This window comes from Podarcis raffonei, chromosome 12 (genome assembly GCF_027172205.1).
Source record: "Podarcis raffonei isolate rPodRaf1 chromosome 12, rPodRaf1.pri, whole genome shotgun sequence".
NCBI lineage: Eukaryota > Metazoa > Chordata > Lepidosauria > Squamata > Lacertidae > Podarcis > Podarcis raffonei.
The window spans coordinates 44714272-44741758 of NC_070613.1; the positions used below are offsets into that span (position 1 = coordinate 44714272).

A 27487-nucleotide genomic window follows, 5' to 3' on the forward strand; every position below is an offset into this window, starting at 1 on the left:
CTGCTGACAGGGTGCCATCTATGGCTATTTATTTATTTAATTTGTACACTGCCCTTCATCTGAAGGTCACAGGACAAAAGGTCACAAGTACAAAATGAAAACACAAAATGCATAACAAACAAAAAACCCTCAATAATCCCGTTCTTCCAAACACATTCAAAAGGCCACAGACTGTTTAATCAGTCAAAGGCCTAGGAGAAGAGAAATGATGATAAGACTCATTGTAATAAGTGGGTAACACTGCACAGGCCTTTTATCAACACCTTTCATCAAAACAATTAAACCGTAAAGAACATTAGTCATGCAAGTTTAAGACTGTTTTATTTCTGAAGAACAACACTGACATCTCATCAGGAGCAGTTTAAAAATACTAGCACAGGAAAACAGAACTTTCAGACTAATGACATCCAGCAGCACTCAAATATGCACCCAGAAGCTTAGGGATCATTATTTGGGAATATGAATGCCATCAGCTTCCAAGGAAACCAAAGGTGTTCCACTACTGGCACTAACAAAAGTGTTAACACCTCTTCCTTTCCCTGTTGAGAGATTTCATTGAGTTAGTCATACATTATAAAGACGTAAAAACGAAAGTATTTTTTTTGAAAAATTTAAAGAGAGAAAAAATAAATCAGTGCTGCATTTTACCCCAATGAGATGAAACCAAGTACTTGGTAGACAATCTCATGGCAAACTAGTTTCCTCAATACTCTTCCTCACACTAATACTCTCATTTGGTACAGTTTGCATGCATCTTTTGCGTCTGAAGACGGCAAGACATGTCTTTTAAGGTGCTTATTTCAGGGATCTGACTTTTCAAACGTTAGGGATTTCATGCAGAGTAGGTTTCCCCACTCTGCATAAATAAACTTCCTGCTTTTGACACAGGGGTATCCTGTGGAGCTTAGAGGGCCCTGTGTCTTATGGGTAGGTTCCCCACAGTACCTAGAAATGTGAACAGGCTGTTTCTGTGTGGACATGTACTATGCTTTGGCTGGAATAAGCTGTAAGTGCACCTGGAGAGAATCACACACCAGTCTCATGGCTGAAAAGAGGACAGTTTACAAATCAATGTGCAACACAGTAAGTCATTTTGTAAATTTCATCTAAAAAAAAAAAGTTGAAAGTGCAATGCTAATGGGTAAAGGTTTTCCATAGACATTTATAAAATTTTGTCAAAACAAGCTGTACTGTACTTCTGCAAAATAAATACTCTGCCATATGCTTTATGTACAAATACTCAACTAGAATATTGGCAACGTCTGAAAAATATCCATTCTTCAGTTTTTATAGTCCCAACAGTGAGGGAGGGGGGAATCTGTGCTTCAATGCCAACTTCAATTCTCTAAGTACAATTTCTTATATATTAAAATCCATACTGTTCATCTATATTGGAGGATGTACTAACAGATTTTGAATATATAAAAGCCCACATGCCTTTGTCTTCCTTAGATTTCTTCCAAGTTTTGTACATCTTGTCCCCCAACAGATCCTTTCAGTGATCACCCTGAAGCAGACATATCCCGGACTTCACATAGGAACCACTCATTCTTTTGTGAGACTGCATAAACAAACTGACTTAGTAGTTTGTTGCTTTAGCAGCAGCTGAAAACCAAGGAAGCGTCTTGGATTACTTGTAGAATACTGGCATAAAAAACGAGCATCTCAATAATTTAGTCTAAGTAGTTCCGACTGTTCATTTGCTTCCTAGGAAAATATTGGACTGGTCAAGTTTACTCAGTTGGTGCCTTCAGTGTTTCCAGTTCCAAGGAATACAGAGGTCTCCATCCTGCATCACAGAATAGAAATGAGAAATGCAGAGATGCATGCCTTGCAAGTTGGGAAGCAACTCCCCCTCCAGCAGTCTATTGCAAGAATGGATCATCTGTACGCAGGAAACGCTGGGTTCTTTGTACAGCCTTTGGAGACGAAATTTCTCAGCTGAAGCCTTGATCAGTTTCTTCTCTAACACCATTGACCTGAAATAATAAACATAAACCCCCATTCCAAAGTTATAAATGTGAAGGGGAGAAAATACAGAATTGGTTTTTGTGTTTCAGCTTTTGGAAATATCTGTTCTGCCACAAGAGACCCATATTTCCCCCCCCCCAGTGCTTCCCAAACCGCAAATAATAAGTTTAGTGGATGCCTAATCTTGTACCCAGCTGTGGGGGAGATCGGAATAAAGGAGTATTCCAGGGTTTTGTCTCAATTATCATACCCTTTTCCAAATTCCTAGCTAGGGCCAGGAAAGGGAGGCAACTGAACTAGTTAGCAACTGGCTGGCACTAAGGCCAGGTGAAAACTAGGTCCTCAACCCTCTCTCATGCTCCCCCCTCACCATGGTGTGTGGCTGTATGTATAGTTGTGCTAACACATCCAGATGAGAACCTAGAGCACAGCATTTAAGAGCAGGGCAAACTAGGCAAGAGGTTTTTCACAACTTCCCGAAGCAACACACTCTTAGAAAAATCAGTGGAGGGCGCTAGTAGTTTTTAAGTTGAACTACACTTTTTACAGACTTTTAAGTCCTGGTTCCTCCCCATCAATCTCCTTGGAAACCTCCCAAGATGTCAAGCACAGAACGGAGCAGTAGCACTGAGCTTTAAGAAGCACTTACTCTTCCTTTCTTTTCAGTTTCTCTCGTGCTTGTTGTGCTTTAGTGATCATAAACCACTGGAGTGCTGCTGGATCACAGGTTGTTGGGATGATGAAGTGCCCTAGTTCATGCAGATATGGTGCATAGCTGTCACTGTAATAAAACAGGGACAGTACATTAAAGATAGTGCAAAACAGCTCATAGTCCTTTTTGTATGGAAGGTTTTTGCTTAAAGTAATATTCACAATATAGAAACTTAACCCAAGAAGCTAAGTCCTTATTTATTGGATCACCCATATGCACGTGCTTATTGGTACTCTTAAATAATGCTAAAACGTTAGACAGACCAGAGTTACCATTGAAGACCATGCTGACTCTGCTTCATTGAGATGCTTCGTAATTCTCTATTTAATGATACTTTTCATCAGTGTTACTGGAACATATATTAAATCTAACTGGTCTGTAATTTGCTGAAACTCTTAAAAAAACAGTGCTGCCAAGGAGGAGGAAGTTCCTACCTCGAAAGAATGCTCTGCAGCTGTTGCTGCCACAGCAGACAATATTCCTTCGAGCAGTGGCTTTCAATCAGTGTGCCGTGGCACCCTGGGGTGCCTTGAATGATGGTTAGGGGTGCCCTGGGCAGCACTGGCCTCTCTGCCTCTTTCCTTCCCACTCTCCTCTGATCCCCTCTCCTGTTTCTGCCTCCCAAAGGCTTGGACAAAGCAGCGGCTGCCCAGAGGACTCCCAAGGAAATGGGAGAGGAGGCTGAGGGAACACTCCACAAGGGAGCATGCTCAAAAAAGGGCGAGAGGCTGCCAGCTTGGCAGGGAAGGGGCGACATAACTGGGCTCCTGAGCCCCACGGGTTGCCACAAATGGAATGTGGTTTGTTAAGGGAGCCATGGACTCAAAAAGGTTGAAAACCTCTGCCTTGGAGGCCAGATCTGCTGCCCTTCTGCCCAAGGCAGTTGCCTCACATTGCCACATGAGTGGGCCAGCCCTCATTACTGTAATGCACAATGCTTTGCAGACAGTTCAGAAATTGCAGCTAGTGCAAAATTCAGTGCCAGATTGCCTGCCAGAGCAAGATGGTTTAACATGTAACAACTCTGACACAACTGCACTAGCTGCCACTTAGTTTCTAGGCTCCGTTCGAAGTCCTGGTTTTAACCTATCAAGTCTTGTGTGGCTCAGGTATCCAATTAACTCAAGGACCGCCTCTCCACACATGAACCAACTCAAACCCAAATTTGTCATCTCAACTCAAATTTGTCATCTGAGACACTTCTCAGGCTTCCCTCTGAGGAGTGTGTGGAAGGTAGTAACACAAGAATAGACCTTTTTATTGATGGCTCCCCACTTGTGGAGTTCTCTCCCCAGGAAGGCATGCTTGGCACCATCACCATCTGTTTTAGGCACCAGGCAACGAGATTTTTATTTACTCAACCTTTTGCCCTTAGTTGAGAAGGTAACTAGCTATATCTGTGGCCTCTTTGTTGCGCTCATCCTTTTAAGTGGGGTGGGTAGGATTTGTTTCCTGTATAATAAAATCATACCTACATGGATGAGCACATTAGGTCTTGTTTTACTACTTGGTTTTAACATTTTGCCAATTTCTATTTTTATTACGCAAGTCCCTTTGAGACACTTTGGTTACAACAAGCTGCAGGTTAATATATATCATCACCGTCTTCATCTTCGTAAATGCACACCTTTCTAGAATCATTTGCAACCCACGCAGGCTGTGAGGGTGAAATGGGAGCCTGCTGTTACGCACTCGATTGTAAAAGCTGTCCAGGACAGAGTAATACTCTTCAAGCATCAGCATTGGTTGAAGCTCTTCAATGTATCCTACTTGTATGCCTCCCAAAATATGGCTTATGCGGTCCTCCAAAAGCAGCACTTTTTTCTGAAGTGCAGAGTAGCTTGGCAATCTCTCAAAAATCTGCACAAATTAAAAGGTTTATTTAAGTGGGTGACATGATCAAACACAACCAACTCCCACCCAACTGTCCAAATGTACGTTTTAGAAACTCTTTATCAGCAGAGTTACTGTTAATGGAAAATGATAAACTCCCGGCTTGAGACTTGAACTTTCTACCTAATGAAATCGTTGGAAATATCTGTGAGGGGTTTTAGGTGCCAATTTAAGGATTTTGTAATTTCAGCAAATCTTATGAAAACGATTTAATGTTTTTATAACCTTGTCAGGTGACTCATCCTGTATTTCCATTTTGATGTATTTCAGTTTGTTCTCATCTGTTAATTTTTATTTGTAAAAGAATTCATACACTGCCTATTACAATCTTTCAAAAGGTAGTATACAATGATAAAACAGTAAAATCACAATAATCTAAATAAAATACAGCTGATAACCCAGGGGCACCATTTATTCACTTCAGATTTTAACCCCAGAAAAGGTTTTAAGTGCACAGCTATTTTTTTTTTTAAAAAGCATTAAATTGTAAATAGGAACTATGGTTAGTATTAGCTATAGTCAAAGTGGCTCTGACACAACCTCATAAATAAGCTCACACAGACTACTAGCCTGCATAACATTTCACTAGCTCCTTAGGGGCTAGCAGAGTGGGATGGAATCCTCTGACAACCTGCTTAGCTATCTAGGGTAGGAACAAAGCACTTTCTCCTTTCCTCGGGAGCCCCCTCGCTCACCTCCATGTATTTCCTTGCCAAATGGCTACCAGACTAGTGCTTTAAATACAAGACTGTACCAACATATCCCTTAAGGCAGGGAGGGGTGGGAGGAGGGAGCTCATGAGTTAGGCCTGCAACATATTACAGAGATATCAGAACTGCAGGAAGGCTTTAAAAAATGCATTCATGTAATCCTTAACTAGAACCAAAATATAGCTTTATAAGTTATCTTTTAGAGTTGTGAGTTAGTTGTTTTAGACATCAAGGCACTAAAGAAAGAGTCAATTACTGTACGCACACACAATGTTGTAACTCCACTTTCCAGCAGCGAGGTGACAACTCTCCTGAAGAAATCAGTGACAGGTTGTGTCAACCAGAAACAGGGAGCTTCCAAATCTTTGCCCACTTAACTTTTTGCACTCCACATACATATTAAAACAGGCTGGAAAAGGCAACATTTTTTTAAATAAAAAATATGTAATTTAGTTACCAGTTCTTACTTTGGTCCAGTGGTGGTGAACATCCATAGTTCCTAGCATAACATGGCCTGTTGCGCTCATGCCTGAACGGTCTGTAAATATCACTGTGCGGCCTATTGAAAAGGGGAGGCATTTTTTTAGTCACTATTCACAGCTGAGCTTTTTGGAGGGTGGGGTTGACTGACAACAAAGGGGATTCGTCTAGGGATTCCAAAAGGTTCCCTGTGGATCCCCTGCTACAGATCTAAGGTCTCTTTTAGGCCACCCTCCACTAGGCATCTGTCTCTAGGCCCACCTGAACTCCTGGCACCCACATACATAAGTAAACCCTATGAGTTAACACCAACATAATCTCATATGGGTGCTTTGAGTTATCACAGAGATCAGGGTAGGATAAGAACATACAAAGAGCTCTGCTGGATAATTCCAAAGGCAATGGTGCTCTCCAACAGGAAAGCTTGCAAGTGGGACCTGAGTGAAATGGCGTTCTCCGCACCTGCAATCCCCCCTGCAGCTTGTGTCCAGAATAAACTACCTCTGACAGACGAAGTAACATATAGCAATTGTGCCTAATAGCCACTAATAGCTTTAGCCTCAGTCAATGCAACCTTGGAGACATGTAGGATCTGAATCATTTAGGGCTTTAAAGTTCAAACGCAGCACCCCACATTCTGCTGAGAAAGAAGGCAGGAAATCAACTTGCGCTAGCTTAAAGATTCAGCATTTTCTTTAAAGAACAGCATAATATCGTTGACAAGTGAAAGAAAGAAAACTGCAGCAAAAGAATGTACCTTTAGCATTCCTTAGCGCTTCTGGGCTTTGTTGAGCTAACCGACTTAGACTATGTAGCTGGCTGCACCGATGGGCAATACCCCAACTCCTCTGCCATCTAAAAAACCCAAACCAACACCAGCATGTTTCACTCCTTTTAAATTGCACAGCAACTTAGGTAACAAAAGAGTGACAGAGCTCGTCAATGAAAGGCATTATTATTTGTCATTAGCAGACAAGCAGCTTTGAGCATTAAGAACTTGATCTATAACTCAAATAGAAACTTTGACAATTTGGATGAATGGGTGACTGCCATGGGTGTCTATATAGCTCTTATCTAGTTTTGTTTTAAATATATTTGCTTTTTGTGTTCTTAACTATTTTTTGCTGTTGAAACAATTGTGTGGGAGGGTATTAAAACATTGATGCACTGAACGCAGCTGCTTAAAAATGCAACTAAACTAAGAATAAAATTGCAGTGACCATTATAACACTTGGACTAGCATTGTAAGCACACATTTCTGGTACATTTAAAATACATTTGCTGGAGTCTATCACATACCAGAAGTATTGCTCTGTTCCACCCTTAATCTTAAAAAAAAATAAAAACCATTGCTTTTTCACACAGTTTAAGTTAATTTGTTACCTGATATCAGAGAGCTGCAGCTGATGAGAAAGTTCACCTTTCAAACGGTCTAGCTCTTTCCTGAGTGGTAAGCTATTCTTCAGCTTCTTTTCTGCACTTTGTTCATTACTATCTAACCAAGAACTAGAAAAACAACATGGATCACAAAGAGATTTAAAAACACAGTAATTGGGCAAGAGGATTAACGCTAAACTTTAAGCAGAAATTTAAAGTGCTCATGTATCAGAAAAAGTGTGAGAGCACATCAGGAACCTTCTTAAAATTATGGAATCATAGAACTAATTGTAGAATTGGAAGGGAACATGTGGGTCATCTATTCCAACCCCCTGCAATGCAGGAATATTTGGCTCAATGTGGGGCTCAAACCCATTACCCTGAGATTAAGTGTCTCATGTTCTACTGACTAAGCTTTCGATTAATATTTATCTAGCACACAGCCAGCCACACCCTCTTCCAGGATGTACCACTCCCTGTTTTCTCTCTCTCAAGGTCTTTGGGCATTCAGTACCAATTTATCATGCTTAGTCTTCACTGGGTTGTTTTGTTTCCCTCCCTGTGAAATATCTGTTATATTTCTGCAAACCCCTGCAGGTTCCCCTAATCCTGCTGATTTGTCCATCTCGAGTGTGAATGCTGCCTTTTTGGCAACATAAAGATCCACACTTGGAGAATGACTTGCAGTTGTATACCGAACGAAGAATTTCTATGGGTTTGTTGATTAAAAGTTGTGGCTGGCTTTCATTCAACAATGGCTAGCCTCCCTATGGTGCTCTTCAAAACTGCCAACATTCCTGGCAGTAAATAGTTTGGAGGAAAGAACATTTTCATGGAAACCTGTATTGTCAGCCTGTGAACAGTTAGAAGGACTGATGGCAACGTAGTGACAACTATATACAGTGGTACCTCGGGTTACATATGCTTCAGGTTACATACGCTTCAGGTTACACACTCCGCTAACCCAGAAATAGTGCTTCAGGTTAAGAACTTTGCTTCAGGATAAGAACAGAAATCAGGCTCTGGCGGCACGGTGGAAGCAGGAGGCCCCATTAGCTAAAGTGGTGCTTCAGGTTATGAACAGTTTCAGGTTAAGAACGGACCTTCAGAACGAATTAAGTACTTAACCCAAGGTACCATTGTAAAGTTAAAGAGTGTAGCTGTCATTCTAGAATTGTGCACGCAAATTTCTGTATGTACTCTCAGGGATGGAAAAAGCATGTCGCTATCAGTAGATAACCAATTCAAATTGTGATGGTCAAGTCAAAGTCTATTTCACGAATACTACTTTCCCACATCCATCTATTTCCCAGTTGGGGAATCTGTGGGGTAGATTTTGGGAGCATGGGGGCTGCAGCGGGAGAGCAGCGGAAACTGAACTTCCATTGTGCAAGCTGAAGTCCATTCACATAGCAAGCTTGTATGCCTGGTAGGAGTTCCAAATTCAACACTTCCCTACTCAAATGTTTTAAAAATTAATCATTCAAGTCTAAAATACGAGGCACAAAATATCTGTTTGGGATAAATCATATGCTTTGCAAGCAGAAGTTGCTAACTTCTACCTGTGACATCTCCTAGTGAAAAATCAATTGGTTCAAAATCCTGAAAAGGCCTCTTAAGACTCTGAAATTGAGGAAGGTGATGTCACTAAGGTCAGTACCTTAGTGTAGTTTCCATCCTTTGAGCCTGTTCAAGTTCTTCCTCAGGATCCTTGAATCCAGTAAAAGAGTAGTAAGTCTTGTCCCATTTGATAGGCCTGTGGAAGATTCTTTCTGCTGACTGGTTAGACGGAGTTGCCACTTTGCCATTCAAGATTTGGACATGCTCCGTAGATAAGTTACAGGAGTTCAGGATGTCCAGTACTGTGCTTAGTAGGTCCCTGGTGCGCAAGGTGAAACTGACTGCTCGAAATCCTACAAAATGCAAACCCAGAACAAGGCAGTATTTAACAGAATGCATTTCCTTATGCTTGCCTTACCAAAGATAATGCAAACCATGGCTTGCATGGATTAATCTCCTAGTCAGCTTCATTAAACTGTAGTACTACTGTTATTAACTGATTTGATTTCAACTGACAGTGCTCCTGGACTCAGCAGATTAAGTCCCCATGCTCCAAGATTGATATGAACAGGCTCCACTGTGAAGGCTTTTCCTAATGCTATTTTTGGATGAAGTGCACTACGGGACTCTGATAAAAAAACAACAACACAGAAATATAAGCCAACAGCTGTGAAGTGCTATGAGCAGGTATGCATGATACTAAGACACAGAAACATCAGTGTATTTATCTATTATCACAGCACCCTGCTCCAACAATTGAAGATTACTACATATTAGATGGTAAATAAAAGAACTTGTTAAAAGTGATTATTCATAATTAATTCTCAGGTCATTGTGCTAATAACTTCTAGAACAGAATATAGTAAAGCGAGAAATAGTTAATATTTTCAAATAAAAAACTCAACATCTTTTTGATCTAGAGGCTACATGAATTTTCAAAAGTGCAGCTTTAATTTTCGGAAAAATTCCTCCCATCTACATCAAGCAGTTTTATACACTATATTTTGGCCAAGTGAGGGAAACCATAATTTTTATAGGGATACACAAAGAAACAAATCTGGTGGCTAAATCTAATTAAACTCTGTTTAAGAGGCTTCTTAGAAAAAACAACAACCCAGGGCTTAACGGCTAGAAATTTTAATGACAAAATTTCAAGTACTCAAAAGCATTTTATTTTGTAAGGGGGGGCGGGACCCAAAATGTCTAAAATACCTGAGGAGCCAAACGGTTCTTGAACATTGGAAGGATTTTGTTCTTTCTCGCGTACATAAAAAGTGAGCCGAGTTGGTTTTAAAGACCTGAAACCCGGTTTTTGGAGATTCTCCAAATAACCATTTAATCTCTTCAAAGAATTTTCATTGATCTCCTGAAAATAATTACAAGAAAAAGAATTACTCAAGTTTTGAATATGGCCCAGGTTAAAGCAAATACACATAAATTAGCAGGGTCTGTTCACAACAACTTTTGATTCACAGTGTATTTATATGGAAATGTGTGTAGTTTACTAAGACTGAGGAAACTCAGGTTCAAAAAATCCCTGTTCTGCCATGAGTTACCTTGTGCCAGGCAGCTTTTCAGCCTAACCTAACACAGATAGCTGAAAAAAGTGGTAAAGGGGGAGTCATGTTCACCATCTTGAGTCCATTGCCTTTCCTCTGAGGCCCACCTGGTGCCAGGGTAAAATTGGCATATTTACTCAAGCTTTTAGTAACTGTTAATCTCACAGTCTAATTTTATAATAACTGCCACGTGTTTTAAGATAATTATTGTTTTATCTTCTGGATTTGTGTGCTCCACCCTGAAACTTTGGATAGAGGGTGGGTTATAAAATGTTCTCACAGAGGAGCCATCATAAGCTTCCAAGGGACCCTAGGGTTCTCTGGAACACATTATGAAAATCACTACAAGAGTCTAAAACAGTGTGTGCATTTTTAAAGTGTCAAACAGATTAGTAATGACCCAGCTACCATAATGCCTTAGTACATAAGGACTCCTAATATTTAGGGCAAGAGGGAATGATGCAGATTTCATTAGGCTTTTATGCATCTCTTTTTACTGGGAAATTACCCCTGTCGATTCCTAACAGCAGCATTTCTACTTCAAGTTTTATCCACTAAGTTCATCTTCACAACAATTCTAAAAAATATTTTAAGTGATATACAGTGGTAGCTTGGAAGTAGAACGGAATCCGTTCCGGAAGTCCGTTCAACTTCCAAAACGTTCGGAAGCTCCTGCAGCCAATCGGAAGCTGCACCTGACGTTCGGGTTCCAAAGAAGGTTGGCAAATTGGAACATTCCTGGGTTTGCGGCATTCAGGAGCCAAAACGCTCAACTCGCAAGGCGTTCGGGATCCAAGGCATGACTGTATTAGAGTTTGTCTATAATACAAATCTCTAACAGTATCTATCAATTCAGAAGTCCCACCGAGTTAAATGGAGCTCAGTCTCCATACTGTTCTCATTTTCTATTTTTATGTTGTGAACTGCCCTGTAATCTTCAGATGAAGGGTGGCATACAATTTTTTAAAAATAATAATGATGATGTTGATGATGTCATGGTAGGTGTTTAGGATTGCAGCCTAAACCACTGGAGAAAAATATATTTACCCTTTCTCTGGGATGCTGGCCAAAGAAATCTGGATGGACTGCAAAATAGAATGGCCGCAGAGCATTGACAGCATCAGCCCCTGATAAAGCTCTTGCTTGGATAACATGCTGCAATGGTAATTTATTGAGACATAACCTAGGAAATAAAGATGAAGAGTAAGTTAAGCAGCCTAAGAGACCACAAAATGCTTAAAGGTAAATTGCAATAGAGATGGGAGAATTCTGGGACTATTTAAATTAGGCTTGGGCTATGCAATAAGATGTGGATAATACTTGGATAATGTGGATAATACTTGTAACAGTACTAATAAATTTAGAATTAGATAAGCATGTACTCAGAACTATCACATCAGTCCAATAAGCAACAAAAAACCATAGATAAATTTCTGGCTACTACTTGCAATCTGATGCTGTCTTAGATGTACAAGTACACATTCTTCCTGTGTATGAGTTGTCTACTTGATGATGATGATGATGATGATGATGATGATAAAGTACATTTACCTCTATAGTTTTGACCAACAGATCTTCCAATTTACAATCCTACTTCTAATTTACAATTCCTAAAACTAAAATTTTAAAACTACCAGAAATCAAGCCAAAAGCAGATGTAATAATTTATATTCTACAATTAAAAGTGTAGGAATAGAACTGCCTTACCTCCTCACAGTCCCCCAACGGCAAAACATCTCAATTCTTTTAATCTTGATTCCAGATTGCCTCTAAATTTCTTTAAGCAAATAAAACATATTAAACATGTAATTAATGCATTTAGTTTTGTATATGTTTACTTTCATTTTGCCAATACTTTAAGCAACAGAATTTGACTGTGAAATTACAATCTGGTTTTACGTAAAAATGTTCACCAGTGACACTAAACAGTAGCAGGAACAACCACTTTAAAGTTGTTGTGACACAAGTCGCTTAAAAATGGACAAACTAATTAAAAGTTTGTGTAAGCAAGTAAACACAAAAGCCTGATAATTTCTATACAGTACTAATTTTTAATTAGAGGGCCTTTCCTGGGCCCCAGTACAATGGTAGGGAGAGATACAAGCAAATATGTGGGCACTCATACATCCTTTCTTATAAATAAAATAAAATCAACTGAGGAAAAGAAGAGTGCTTCTCATCATGTGTACTATCTGAAAGTCACATGCAACAGTCACAACTAACATGTATTGCACCAGTACTAGCTGGGTTGGCTGCTGGGTGGTAATTTACACGTTTTCCAGGATACAATTAAAAATGCTACAGGAACCTGTTGCCTGGAGACCACAGAAGAGCAGGAAAAAAGTTTAACTATATATTGCAGGCAAAAGCAACTTATAATAACCACTTCCAGTTTTTTCAAATACCAGTCTTTATAGAGACACACACTTGCACACAAAAGAAAAAAATGTTTATAAATATATGAAAATCCCTCAGATTATCCATTGACCATTGACTGTGGTAATCTGGATTTTAAATGTAATCAAGGAGTTGCAAGGGACCTCAAGCGTCACCAACCCCTTGCTAATACAAGAAACCTATTACTATAGCATCCCTGGTTATCCAACCACTGCTTAAAAACCTTAACAAAGGAGAGTCCACAACCTTACAAGACAAGCACTGTCAAACAGTTTGTTCCATCAGGAAGCTATCTGTGATGGTCAGTCATAACCTTTTTTTGTGTAATCTGAACACATCAGTTCAGGGCAATACCACCAACTGGAGCATAGAATCAGATAACTGTAAATGGAAAGGGACCCAAGGGTCATATAGTCTAATGCCCTGCAATGCAGGAATCCCCTCTAAAGCATCCATGACAGATGGCCATCTAACCTCTCCTTAAAACCTATCAAGGAAGCTTGAAGCCATTGGTTCGCGTCCTACCCTCCAGAGCAGGAGAGAACAAGCTTGCACCATCTACCATGTGACAGCCCTTTAGAGATTTGAAGATGGCTATCATATATCCTCTCAGTCTCTTCTTTTCCAGGGTAAACATACCCCAAACCCTCAACTGTTCCTCATATGGCTTGGTTTCCAGACCCTTGATCATATTGGTTGCCCTCCTCTGTACATGTCCCAGCTTGTCAATATCCTTATTAAACTGTAGCACCCAGAACTAGACACAGTACTCCAGGTGTGGTCTGACAAAGGCAGAACAGAGTGGTACTATTACTTATAGCTAAAGCTATTCTATGCAGCATCAACAGAAGTACAGAGTCCAGATCAAGGGAAGCTCTATTATGTGAAGACTGATTTAACCATGTTAATATTTGCTCCAGCCTATCCCTTATGTTTGGGGATATATAACGCTAAACAATGGTTTAGTGCTACATGGATGAGCTGCTATGAGCCCAAGCAAAAATCCCTCTCCCCCTCTATGTGGCTCAGAGGATTTCTGTGCAGATAACATTGACTTTTCAACTTGTACAAATCTGGAATATGGCTTAAAACAAACTGCTTAGTTAAGCCAGCTTCATAACCCATGATTTGAAGGTGGTTTGCTTTGAACCTTACCAGTTTTTGTTGTAAGTGAGGATTACTGGTTGCAAGCCAACATTACAGTGGTACCTCGGGTTACAGACGCTTCAGGTTACAGACTCCGCTAACCCAGAAATAGTACCTTGGGTTAATAACTTTGCTTCAGGATGAGAACAGAAATCGTGCAGCAGCAGCACAGCGGCAGGCCCCATTAGCTAAAGTAGCGCTTCAGGTTAATAACAAACCTCCAGAACAAATTAAGTTCTTAACCCGAGGTACCACTGTATTTGAAAGCAAAATAAAACTCAGCAGGAATCCTCTTCCCAGCAGCAGAGTATAAAGAAATGGAGGAGCACTCAAGCCCAGTCCTTTTCTCAGTCTCACCAGAGATTGTCCAGGTAGTGCTAAACCATGGTTTAGTGTCATGCACAAACACATATTAGCAGGTTTCCCAGGTTTCCAAAGAACACAATCTAAATATCTTAAGTTATGGTATAAAGCTACTTCAAATGCACATAGAAAGTCAACATAGTTCTGATTGCTTAGATACATGCACAGAATCCCTATTCTTCAGAACTACATAATGCCAATACTTAGAAACTCTGAATGGTTTTAAAGCGTTTCTTGGAAAGCCACACACAATCTCCCCAAGCTTTTAAAACCTTATTGTATGCAGAAAAGGAGCAGGATGGGGGTAGGAATCAATACCATGCCAAATGGAAATTTGAGATACAGCAGATCACACTATAGACAAATGATTAGCCACCTTTTGAAGGCTGTACAGTGCATGACACACAAAGGTTACCATAAAAACTGCAGACTCAGGACAAAGCTACTTAAGTTTCTTGCGGAAACAGGAGAGTAACCTCTATGAATTGGCAAAGTGCCATAACACACTCTGATTGGCTGAACAAAAAGGTACATTTTAACAGTACAGCTGATGTTTACAAAAGTACAGCGTAAGGTAAGCATGTGAAGGATCAGACAGGTGCCTAGAGATTCAGAACTTTTACATGACAATGACCATCACATATTGACTTTGGGAGATACAAAACTAGGCCGGCAGCCTCATGCAGTATTTTTAGATACTTAACCATTTTTGTTTCTTTTTTTCCTCTTTGTCGAAAACCTTTAATAAAATTGATCTAAATACAGGGGGAAATGCAGCCTACAACCTTCATTTGTCATTGTGCTACGTTTGTTGCCAACCATCCAGTTAGCAGTTCAATTCCGGTCACGACAATAACAGAATCATAGAACTGTAAGAGTTGGAAAGGGGTCCCTGAGGACCATCTAGTCCAACCCCTTGCAATGCAGGAACAGGAAGCTGTCCTGTACGGGGATCAAACTTGCAACCTGACGCCACTCTAACCAACCGAGCGATCCAGTTGGTCCGTTCAAGTTCAACGAGGCTTGTTTGCAAGTAAGCACATCAAGGAGCGCATATCAGATCTTAAGATGGAAAGGGAGCTTAAGAACCACCTGCTGCCGGGGCTACCATAGCAAAAGGTTCCAGATATGATGCTCACGACCCCATTACCTTATTCCCAAGGCAGGGCAGCACCCGGCTTTACTAACATGCCACTGTAGGGGCCGACTCCTAGGGACTGAGGTCCCTTTGCCCACCCCACCCCCCAATAAAATATTTAAAGGAGGCGTGGCCTTCCCAAAGTCGAAAGGCATTGCCATTCGGTCATGCGATTATGTGGGGTGGGGCTCTCCTGCCCCCCATATTTTATTCCAACTTGTCACCCCTACACGCCACAGACGCGAGCCCCCCTTCATCCCAGCGGGCCTCGCTCCAGGTGAAGCAGGCCTAAGTCACTTCGAAACTGCGCGAACCTCCTGCGAAACGCCGGTCCCGTTGCTTTACCTCAGCGACGACGAAGGTGGGGGGACACCAAACAAAACAAAACAAAACCCCAGCGCTTCTTCTTTCCCCCAACCCAAACACTGTGAGGAAATCACTGCACACCAGCTTACGTTGGAGCGCTCGGCGGAACTTGACCCGTGTCGAGCCGTTCAGACGTTCGGAGAAGCAGAAAGTCCTCTCCACTCTCAGAGCCCCCAGCACTCTCCTCCGAAATCTCACCCGACAAGCTCACCTTACTCCTCCTCGCTGTCCCGCTGCTGCCGCTGGAAGGGACGCGGCCCCCATCGCCTCACGCGGGGCGAAGCGAGCGCTCGCCGAAGCGCCGGGTTGCCTGTGGGACTCGGTCGCGTCGGCCGGTGACCTCGCGGGCCTCTGCGCGCGAGAGGCACCTGAACGGCCGGGAGGTCCGCGAGGGGGCGGGGCCGACGCCGTCACGCTGACGCCAGGAGCCACAGGCGGAGGGCGTGCCGGAGGACGCACGCCTCCGAAGCGCGGCGCTTTAAGGCAGGCAGCGTCACGCAGGCGCCGCCACTCGCTCCTCTCCTCCTCCCCGCCGCCTTTCTGCGCATGGGCAGTAGAGGCTGCCGTTGGCCCTTTGCTTTGAGCTGTGGGGAATAGCAATAAAAAAGTGGGGTGGGATATTAGCGGCCCGGGACATTTTGCCGCCTGAGGCGAACCACAAAATGGCACCCCTCTCCCTCCCCCCCCCCCCAGGCAGGGGAGAAGCAGAGAGTGATGTGCCATAGCAGGAACAAGGACAGGGGGAATAAAGATACGTACTGTATACATCAGGATATACGTATACTGATATATATATACTGCAAGGACTGCAGTGGCAGAGAGATTTTACTCTCTTGGGCTCCATGATCACCGCAGGTGGTGACAGCAGTCACGAAATTAAATGACACCTGCTTCTTGGGAGGAAAGCAATGACCAACCTAGACAGCATCTTAAAAAGCAGAGACATCACCTTGCCAATAAAGGTCCGTATAGTTAAAGCTATGGTTTTCCCAGTAGTGATGTATGGAAGTGAGAGCTGGACCATAAAGAAGGCTGATTAAATTCAATTCCCCTAAATAATTTCTTTTTATTACTCTTGCTATAAATATCCTCGCCTCACACCAAAATGATCTTATCATCGGGCAGTTAATCATCATATGTACTAAGTTCGCATTTTTACTCCCACATCTCCAGCGGTTGTCTGCACTTGTTATTTTCTTCTGGTTTAGTTTTGCTGGAGTCCAGTAGACTCTGAATATTATTTTCTGTTGGATAAGTCTTAGTCTTAGATCCATAGATGCTGTTTCTGTTGATTTTATACTTGACCCCCATAAATCATTTGTTATCTGTACCCCTAATTCTTCACTCCATTTTTGTCTATTATATTCTAAATTATATTTCTTCCTGTTGAGTAGGGTTTTATATAGTGCAAGTGTAGAGTTTTTTGTTGCAGAAATTAAATCTTGTAGCAGCATGGGCGTTTTCGATGCTGCTATAGCATCAGGGCCAAACTGCCTTTCCAACATGTTTCAATTGGATGTATTGCCATTGTGTTTCACTGGTTAATCCATACTTTACTTGCAAAGTCTTATATTCCACAAATTTGTAATTTTCATCAGTTAATTGATTCAATGTCAAAATACCTTTTTTCATCCAATTTTGCCAAATTATTACTTGACTTCCAATTTTTAATTTTGGGTTGGCCCATATTGTTAATTTCTCATACTGATAGGGGTCATCATTATTTTTTATATTCATCCAAATTTTTATATGTGCTTTAATAGTCTTCAGGATAATAGGATATTTTATAAAATCGGAACCGAGTTTAATCCACCATGTAAGGGGCCTTTTGAGAAGCTCATAAGCGTGCATATTAAGAATCTGCACACTGCAAAAGCTCCCAAAGTGACACGGGAAGTTTTTCCAAGCAGGAAAACTAGAACAAAAGCAGCAAGGAACTTCCATGGGTTACGACCCCTTCATTAGGTGCATGAAATGGCACCCTAGAGGCATGTCAGTGGCATTGGACCAGCTGCTTACAGGCTCCGTAATACAAGATTGGGATCGGGGAATGGGAGTAGAGGTGGGAGCACAAATATTTCCTTCTTGGATAAAAGACTGGCAGGTGCATGGGAGCAGGTGAGCCATAGCACAGGTCAGGATAGATGCACTCACACAGCAGCCAGAACTGACTTCTGGGGTGAAGCAAGTGTGTCTTGTAGCACAAGTGGGAAAAGATGGTAGTCTTTTGCTGTGAGAGGGCACTGCCCCTTTCGCCTGCAGTAAGAAGCCTCCATGGTTTCTGCTACTGTAATTATAAATGTTGCTCTTGGTTAGAATCCTTGAAGACTCCCTGAACCTATTTTCATTTCCAAGGCAGCAGTTGTTCTGAGCATGCTCAATATACAGATGGGACTAGAGAACTCCCTACAACTAAACTTCTAAACTACGTATATTACAAGTGGTGACCATTTTGCTCGTATCCAATTGACGCAAAACCGTTGAGGCGTGGGTCCTTTTGCCAAGTATAACTTACCTTAAGCACTTAACTTTCTCACCAGTAAATCTATTTATTGGCCTCATGCATGTGATTGATAGGAAATGAAACCCAGCCAGAATGTTGAATGGATCCTTGGGTTGTAAAAAAGAAAAAGCACTGAACACAAACTATAAACAAGGACTAGCAAATAGAGCAACTTATTTTAACACAATTCCTCTTTCCTCATTTGAGCTTATTCATATCTCAATGGAAATTTGATACTCTGGCAAGTGTTCTATATTTTTGTTGTATGAATATTGTTTCTGCCTACTGTGGAGTTAACTAGTTTGCAAATAAGTCTACCTAAAGATGGCAAAGAGATGAAGACTGTAATACTAGAGAACTCAGCAAATCCTTTGTTCCCTTACTGCCGTTTTTCAAATAAAGTGCATCAATACAATAGAATATTAAATATTCAAAATCCTCCAAAGGAGATTCTCTGTAATCCTTACAACTGTCATGTGAGGTAAATTAGCTGCATTATCAGTGTGCTGCAGATGGAAAAGGACTGAGAATGATTTGTGCAGGCTTGCCTGCTGTTAGTACGTTTGCCAGGCACTTTGAGGATAAAATCGCTCACCTACATCATGCTAAGTTGAATACTACTTTAACAGAGCCAAGTCTTAACTGATGTTGTGGGATCACTTTCAATTGATGCCTGAGGATGTGGACACGGTACTTTCAGTGATTTGGCCCACTACATACTCTCTTGACTCTTGCCGCATCATGACTTGAGCTAGAGGTGGGGTGAGCCTAGGAAGCAGCTATTGCATCACGAGGGGATGATGCCAGATTCCTTGAAAGAGGCAGCTGTGGCTGCTCCTTAAACCCCTCCCCACACCCCCTGGACCTTGAGGTACTACACAACTAGTGCCTTGAGGTACTACACAACTAGAGTTCAGATTTGAATCGGGGAATTCCCAGCTCACACTCAAGTTTCCTTTTTCAAGTAATAAAAGGAATAAGGCTTAAATGGTCTCAAAACTTTGACATCCTCATGCATGATGGGTAGGAGGAAAATGGTCTGCTCTCTGGTGTTACCACACTTCTTGTATTAGGAAAAAGACCCAGTACTTGGCAGGATTCCACAGCTTATTGTCAAGGGCTTGCAGCAGGTAGATTAGTTTATTCTGGAAGATCTCTGTGTAATTTGCAAATTGGCAAACAAACAGAAGCAACTTTTCCCACCTAAATTAGATGGCTGAAATGAAGAAAGCTAACCAAGAGAATACTTGTGTAAAAGGACTGTAGCAGATCAGTTCTGCTACAAATTCCTAAAATCCGAATGTGGTCAGTTTAATTCTATGTCTTTAGCACCTGGTTGGTAGATCTTGAATTTGTAGTAAAAAAACAAGTATCTGCTAAGTCAGGAGCCTGTTAAACGCAACAGTTATTTGGGTTACTGAAGTTAAAACATAAAAAAAGGTTAGAAAACGGAATTATATAAAATTAACAATGGGAAGTTTCAACACAACAGAAACCATTTATTGATTCATTATTTTGAACAGTGATTACTATAACTGAAGTCTTATCAATGACTAAAAAAGCCAGACTTTTCCTGCCCACTTCATATTCTCTTTCAACCACTCAAGTGCACAAATGTTTTCCAAACCACACACTTGCTCCGTGCCACTATTTACTGTGAAATGCTTTATGAAAAGCTTTGGAGTAGATATGTTAGTAGCTTGAATCAACCTCTCCACTGCACATTGATAGTTATCATCCTTGCCTTCACATCTGAAAAAGAGTTTTCACAATCAAGAAAAGTTACAACCAGCAACCAGTCATTCTAAGATGATTAGCAGTGTTATATGAACTACCATCCTGCCTTTCCTCCCCAAATGTGCTTTAACTGTGTCTTTCAACTGGGAACAAACGATAACTACTGTAATGTGTCAGCAGAAATGAAGCAATTACGTGGAAGAACCAGCTCCTTTCCACAACAAGCTTTTTTCCTAACTAATGTGTGACTGATCACAAAAAAATGAGGAAATGGTGCAAAATTAGAAGACAACACCAACAGTAGTGGGGGGAGGAGGAGGAGGAGAAAATTCAAAAAGACAAAATAAAACCAGGTTTCTATTACTGGCAACATGTTACAAAAAGGACTTTGAAGAAATTAGGTATTTATTGTATTTTATAAGTTACTGATTTAAACTAATTATCATAAGATTCTTTTCCTTGACGCAAATCAAAGACATAAGCAAGAAAGCTGAGGGGAGGATACAGAATCATGCACTTGGAAAAGCAAATGAACTCACCTTTTCAGTACTATTTGAAGTATTTGATTGGAAGCACCAGGACTCTGAATACTACTAGCATTAGAAACCAAGAAAATTTCAATTGCTAACAGCATCTCAATCTCAGTCATGTAAGAGGGAATCAGAAGAAGTTTACGGTGAAGATTTCCTTCCAGTGGTGGGTAGCAACCCAATGCTAAAGCATCTAAAAAGTGACAGTAAATTATGTAAAAGAAGGTGTCAAAGTTGTACTAAACAGCACACATCTCTAGGTTTGTGTGTGGGTACTTGGATCATCTACTGCTTTACTGAAAAACAGTTTCTTCCAATATTATTTGAGCTTCTGGACTACTTCTAACTGTTTCCAATTTCCATCCTACTATAATTGCTGTTTTGGACAGTCTCAAAAACTGAAGGCAAGGAGAGGTGGCAAACCTCCACTACTTGTTCAGAAAAGTCCAAAGCTGTTCTTATTCCTAAAACCTAGAAAACTCTAAACTTCAGTTTTAAAGTTCTGCAATTGAATTTTGCTACAATCTGGGACCAGACCAGCTTTTGTTTTCCCACCTCACTTTTTCCAGACAAGGTTAGCAACCTACTACTTTTCAAAAAGAGAAGTTGTCACTGAATGTTCCTTTTGCTGTAGATTCATTCTAAAGCACAAATCGAGGAAATCTAGAAAATGCTGGGTTTGCTTGGAATGGCAACACATATCAGACAGGTCTTCTGAATAATTATAGCACAGGTCAATATCTTAAAGCAAGTCATAAAAAGTCAAACAAAGCAGAGTACTTCTTTAGCTATATTGTACCTTCAGGAGCTCCCAAGAGATCTCCCAAAAATAATTTTGGGCAGAATTCTTCAATATCTAGTTGTTAATGTGTAATTGTGGGTTAGACTGCAGCCTGAACTCTTCTAACAATGCAACATGAATCATATCTATTCAGAAGTGAGTGCTACTAAATTCAATGTAGCTTATTCCTAGATAAGTGCATTTAAGATTGCAGCATAACTGAAGTTCTTCAACTAGTAATGTAGTAGACATTGAGAGCTTACGTTTATAATGTGCTCTGGCTTTAAGCCACCAACAGCCTCTTCCAAGTGCTGTGATTAATGCTCTAAGTAAATCAAATTCAACGGGAATGTTCTTTGCAAGCATGAAATCTACTACAGTAGATGATATTTGAAGCTTCTGGCTTTCCAAAGAAGCACCTAGCAGTTTATTAAATAAACTCCTGTACTGGGATACATCCAAACTATCTGCAAAAGAAAAACATTACAAGTGATTAATTTTCTTCAATTATTAAGTAGAACATTGGTTTCAGCAATATAATAGTGGAAAACTACAGCAAAGATTTCCCTCTCTGTTTTAAGATTTTTTAAAAAAGAAGATCCTAGTTTCTCTCATTTTCATAAACAAATCAACTCTGCTTAGAATGCGCACGCGCACGCGCACACACACACACACCGGCCACCTGAGGCATCATTTCTTCTTGTATTCGAATAACTGTACTGCAGAATGGTTTTCTGCTAAACGAAATATTTCAGAAGTGTGTACACTAAGCAATAATTATTATTTTCATATCATAAATGCTACACAGAAATGGATCTTGATGAGAAGCAAAAAAAGTTACAAATATATTGTGATATGCAAAACTAACAGCTTAAATCCTGCATCCTGAGATACATAGGTAATTGTTTTATTAACCCCTCTAAAGAGTTTGGGTGGGCAAACAGTGAACATCTGTGGAGGCTCCCAGTCTGTTTTTGAGCCCAATTAAAAGCAGTAGTTTTAACTGTTAAAGCCCTTATTTGCTTTTAGCCAGGCCCCCTGAAGGACCACCTGCTCTAATTTATACCTGCCCAAGAATTCGTTTTCATCAGAAACCCTTGTCCAGGTTCTCCTGCTTAGCAAGGCAAGCCAACTAATGACTAGAGAAAGGGTCTTATTTGTGGTGGAGTGGCCTCCCTAGAGAAGACTGACTGGTGCCCACACTATGATCCCTTTTGGTTTTGCTAAGTCTTTGAATCTTAATCATAAAATTATTTTAGTACTTTTAGAACTCAGAACCAAGTTGCTCCCCCTGGCTGGTATTATGTTGTTTTAAATTGTTTTCAGTTGCTGTGTTGGGTTGGCTTCCACTGCCTTGATTGTCTTATGATTGGTTTTCATGCTTACAATTTAAATTTTATATTTTGTATTTGAATGGTGTAGAAACCACCCATATATGGGCAGTATATAAATGTTAATATACAAATATTTATCCCATTATTGCCCCTCACAATACAGAAGTATAGGCGAAGACTTAAAAATAGTTCAGAGACCATCCAGCAAGCTTCATGGCTGACCTGGATCAGACCTAAGGTCTATGTGGTACAGCGTCCCCTTTCCCAGTGATTGACAAGATAGTTCTTCTGCTGTGGTTTTCCAGCAACTGACATTCAAGGAATTTTAACTCTAATTTCCACACTGTAAGTCCACAAAGTGTTCCAACACTGCTATATGCCAAGAAATAATCCATCTCAGTAAATCTGTTCTCATTCCAATCTCATCCAAAATTGCCCCACCATCTCTTGGAATCATTTTCAGGAGTACACATTGTTGCTCCTCTGATCAGCTCTGCCCAATGTGTTTACCTCATTCATTTCCTGACACCCAAGGCCTCCCTTTACACTTCCTTTGCCTCTACCCTGCAAGCATCAAGGTATTGCATCTTTAAAGTTTTATTGGCAGATTAAGAATATATTGTAAAGGACAGGCAGGTCAGATCCCCAGCAAAGACTACTTTCATGACTTAAAGGTAGGAGGACCTGTTTCTGGAGGAGCTTTCTTGAAGGCTAACCAATAAGTTTAGCCCCTCCCCCTTCTGATTTCAAAGGAGAACCAACCGAATGCAGACTGCCCGCAGGGAACAAATACTTGAGATTAAAATATATACAGTTGTACCTCTGCTTACATATTCCTCTGGATATGTAGACTTCGGGTTGCGAATGCAGCAAACCCACAAGTGTATACTTCTGGGTTTTGCCGCATGTGCAGAAGCGGTCAATCATGCCGTACGCGTGTGCAGAAGAGCGCCTCCGGTTACAGACTTTTCAGGATACAGCTGCACCTCTGGAACGGATCCCGTCCGTAACCGAAGGTACCACTGTATATGAATGGCAGCGATGATGCAACATGGTATCTACCTAGATACATACTATTGCCAGGTGTATCCTGCTTTGTAGATTTCTGAAAGGTCTTACCAAAACAAAAACACCTTGTGCGTTTCTTAATTCTATAGACCTCAAAACAGAAGAGACAGGATAAAAAACAGAAAGAAGCAGTTGTTTCAAACTGAACAGTTGCTCTCCTTTCAGGAAGAGAATGGAAGGAAAACCTTTCTTATGAAATGAGCCATCTCTATCAAGAACTTGCAGCATAAAATACCAATTTATCTTAGTATCTGATTAAAAGTCAATAGATGCTTACTAGCCATTGAGAATGGAATTATGAACACTTACTACAAGAATTCCTGAAGCCTGGTAGATTTTGCAAGACTTCAAATGCTTCTCCATAACGGCTCTTTGCAATGCACTCAGATGCTATTACATATAGCAGGTTATGTCGCTTGAGGACATCCATTCGATCACAAGGCCATGTTAGAGTACTTATTATCCATTCCGACTCTAGAGAGATTAATACTGGTATTTTAAATGCGATTAAAATGAGGCCATGAATGCTGACAAACGAAATAATATAGGGCCTTGTGAAAGATCCCAGATGACTGCCCACCTTGCATTCAGCTATTTAACAAAGAACTGCTCTCCATGCAGAGCCTGAGGAAAATAATTTTGATGTCCAGTTATGAACTACTGTACTGACCATTGCGAATCTCATGAAAATGTATGGAGGCTGCCAAGTCTTGAGTGTTATCTTGGCAGCTTATGTGGAAAACTATCAGTTTGGCCTAGCCTTGTTGACAAGCTTGAGTTCCTGACTGAGACAGAAACCAGGTGTCCCCAAGGTATTTGCACAGGATGGGGGGGGGGGGAGAGAGAGAGAGAGAGAGAGAGAGAGAGAGAGAGAGAGGAGTTTAAAATGTGTGACTGGAGGATATACTGTCATATATCATATATCCCCCCTCCAGAAGCCGCAGGTCTATGGGGTTCATTTCCTGGTTGGCTACTGCTTGGAACAGCTAACAAAAAAGTGTCACTTGAAGCACAGCAGCAGGTCAGAGCAGCAGAAGCTGGGGTTAAACATAGTCAAGAGCACCAAGGGACCATCTGCACAGCACTGTGCCGCACTGTTATGGAACAGGCCATTAATCTCACAAAACGTTATATAACTAATGAGAGAAAGTTGCTCTCCTTAAAAATGCAAGGGAGGTAAGGATTTGACATTTCTGCATTTAGCAAGACATGAAATATGAAGGAGACCAAATTTTAGATGACGGACAGTTCCCCTTGCTTCCTTTATTCTGCACTATTGTCAACGTACTTTAATTATTCACCAAGCCTCTGTCAGCAAATTCTCAGAAATATGAGTAAATGTCAGCTTGAGACTTCAACCACATATTTTGGCTCTCTCAATTTCCGCTGTAACGTTAAGGCAGAACCTACACGTGTCATTTTAAGCCTTGCTTATTTCTGTTAATAAAGAAGTGTACCTCTCAATACCCATAATGCTCCATTTAGGCTCCTGCACTTGAGAAATATTTCCACAGCAATGTTAACAATGTGGCACCGTGATGCCAACCTCTCCTGACCAAGAAGTCCTTTCAAAAATGTGAAATGTATCTTTAAGGCATGAAGCGTATCCAGAACCTTCTTGGCCTATGATACAAAGGGGGAAAGCAGCATAGAGAATTACCATAGTATCAGTTTTTTGTCTCAGAATACTTGTTCATGCATGACACTGTATACTCCTAAGCACAAGGGGTGGTGATTGTTCTTTTTTGTTCTTAGCTAGCAACACTGATAAGTATGAAAAAAATGAGCATGGAAAGGAGCAGTAGTTTTTACCTGCGATAAGCTCCTTTCTGCTTTGATAGGATGACATCCTCATTTGGGTTGCTCCCCCCACTTGTTTCTTTTCGGACCAGTCAGGACAAAGGACTGAATATTGGCTGCTGCCTCCCAAAAGGGAGCCTTGAAGCCTAATTGGTTTAGCCCTAGTCTAGTGGGAGGAGCAATCTGAACAAGGACGTTATCCTCCACCACAGGAAAATATTGGTTCAGCCAAAGCACAATACACAAGCATCTTGAGCTGCACTCCCTTCACACAACGAATTGTCTTCTGCTTATAAATTTAATTCAAGATTAAAAGGCACCAGTATTTTTATACCTGTATGGTTTGCAATTTCAGCTTAGGGGTCCAAAAAGGCAAATTGCTTTGTTGGCATGTGTTCAATGATTGCCAAAACCACTTTGAACTTATAAAAATGAGTATGTAGTATACCAAGCATTACCCTGGCTCCTAAGCCTTTACACGAATAATTTGGCTGGAAATTTCCAATATTTTTTACACACACACACACCTCAAGAGGAGAGCAAGCATCAGGCAAATGAGACCCTTTAAAAGCAAATTGCCAAGTCCATTTGTCACAGCGGGAAAACCTTGCCACATATATAACCAATTAACCAAGTCTAGCAAATGAAACAATTTTTAAATTTGGCATGTCCTCCACATAACCCTTAATAACCATGATGTACAGGTAAGGAAAGAAACACTGCCTCCCCTAAACCCATACTACAGTTCCCAAGAATGTGTATGCCTCTGAAAACAAACTAACTTAGAACTACCGGTATATATATAACCCCCAAGCATTCACAGACGCTGCTTGAAACTGCTGATCAATTTATAATTAAATCCATCCCCACTCAGAAAACACTTAAAGGCACTGTTTCAGCCAAAGTACTTCTTACGCTATCTTGCTTATACAGTATATATTGTGCATGATCAGGCAAAGTTAAGTACTTTTAAAATTCCACTGACTTAAGTAGGAGAAGTAAGCACTTTCCCACTGAAAAGAGTGCGACTTAAATTTAAATACAGCAATGCAATAACCACAATAATTGTTTGAAGCATTACAACTTGTTTTGGTCTTCTTCTAAATTGCCTATAAAAGTTTGCCAAGGTCATCCATCTAATTGAATTTTAGAGATTCAAAGTTGGCAGAAGCAAATTAGAATAATCATAGGAATGTGGGAATCATTATTGTTAGTAATTAATACGAGTAAAGGAACAGTAAAAATCCCCCCCACTGCCGAGGTGTGCAATAATTTCTAATTAGGTAAAGGGACCTTTGACCATTAGGTCCAGTTGTGAACGACTCTGGGGTTGCAGCGCTCATCTCACTTTATTGGCCGAGGGAGCCGGCGTACAGCTTCTGTGTCATGTGGCCAGCATGACTAAGCCGCTTCTGGCGAATCAGAGCAGTGCACGGAAATGCTGTTTACCTTCCTGCCGGAGTGGTATCTATTTATCTACTTGCACTTTGATGTGCTTTCTAACTGCTAGGTTGGCAAGAGCAGGGACCAAGCAACGGGAGCTCACCCCGTTGCGACTTTCTGATTGGCAAGTCCTAGGCTGAGTGATTTAGACCACAGCGCCACCTACACCCTCAATTTCTAGATTAACTATCTCCAAAACCATGCTCCCATTGTCATGTTACTTGCATGCTCATGTAATATGTGATAAGACACATGGGTATGCCTTGTAAGAAGCAAAGTACCTTTGGCCACTGCTGCAGTTTGTAATACGAAAACATAGCACCGATACCAATCCTTCCCAATAAAGTTGTATCTGTCTCATTGTGACAAGCATCAGCCTTAACTAGAAAAAACAAAACAAAACATGTTGCTTTAGATTTCTTGAAATAATGTTTTTCAATGGAGGAACTAGTTAAATGATTACCCATTCCTATATGTGCCAATGTGACATTCATTCTGGGTAATAAATAATCTGAATTATTTCCCATGAAAACAGCTTTTTTAAAGACATACAATAAACCTAGCAGATTAGCAGGCTTCCATCTTCAACATGCTTACTAGGTGGCATGTCTCACTGGAC

The 27487-nt window shown here is 40.8% G+C and overlaps 2 protein-coding genes across 3 annotated transcripts in view; both read right to left on the minus strand.

Annotated features, from left to right (window-relative positions):
- Positions 1 to 1750: 1750 nt before the first annotated feature.
- Positions 1751 to 16082, minus strand: TCAIM (T cell activation inhibitor, mitochondrial). 2 transcript variants are annotated; one of them, XM_053410411.1, is made up of 11 exons: positions 15884 to 16082; positions 11970 to 12039; positions 11310 to 11445; positions 9916 to 10069; positions 8804 to 9056; positions 7150 to 7272; positions 6524 to 6621; positions 5754 to 5845; positions 4311 to 4543; positions 2621 to 2752; positions 1751 to 1979 (listed from the first exon to the last, which is right to left on the minus strand). In XM_053410411.1, exons 2-11 carry the CDS (start codon positions 11996 to 11998, stop codon positions 1751 to 1753), a joined length of 1479 nt encoding a protein of 492 aa, XP_053266386.1. In that variant the 5' UTR covers positions 11999 to 12039; positions 15884 to 16082. The 2 variants fall into 2 exon arrangements, with proteins under 2 accessions (XP_053266386.1, XP_053266387.1); XM_053410412.1 differs by lacking the exon at positions 15884 to 16082 and adding an exon at positions 15762 to 15850.
- A 3214-nt stretch (positions 16083 to 19296) lies between these two features.
- The window catches only part of TOPAZ1 (testis and ovary specific TOPAZ 1), a 38671-nt gene continuing 30480 nt past the window's right edge, over positions 19297 to 27487 (minus strand). Inside the window, exons 15-20 of the mRNA XM_053410405.1 lie at positions 27150 to 27250; positions 25083 to 25248; positions 23935 to 24099; positions 21487 to 21690; positions 20452 to 20635; positions 19297 to 19927 (exon numbers count right to left, since the gene is read on the minus strand). Coding sequence (XP_053266380.1) covers positions 19729 to 19927; positions 20452 to 20635; positions 21487 to 21690; positions 23935 to 24099; positions 25083 to 25248; positions 27150 to 27250 — 1019 coding nt within the window. The 3' untranslated portion in view covers positions 19297 to 19728. The remainder of the gene's footprint in view (positions 19928 to 20451; positions 20636 to 21486; positions 21691 to 23934; positions 24100 to 25082; positions 25249 to 27149; positions 27251 to 27487) is intronic.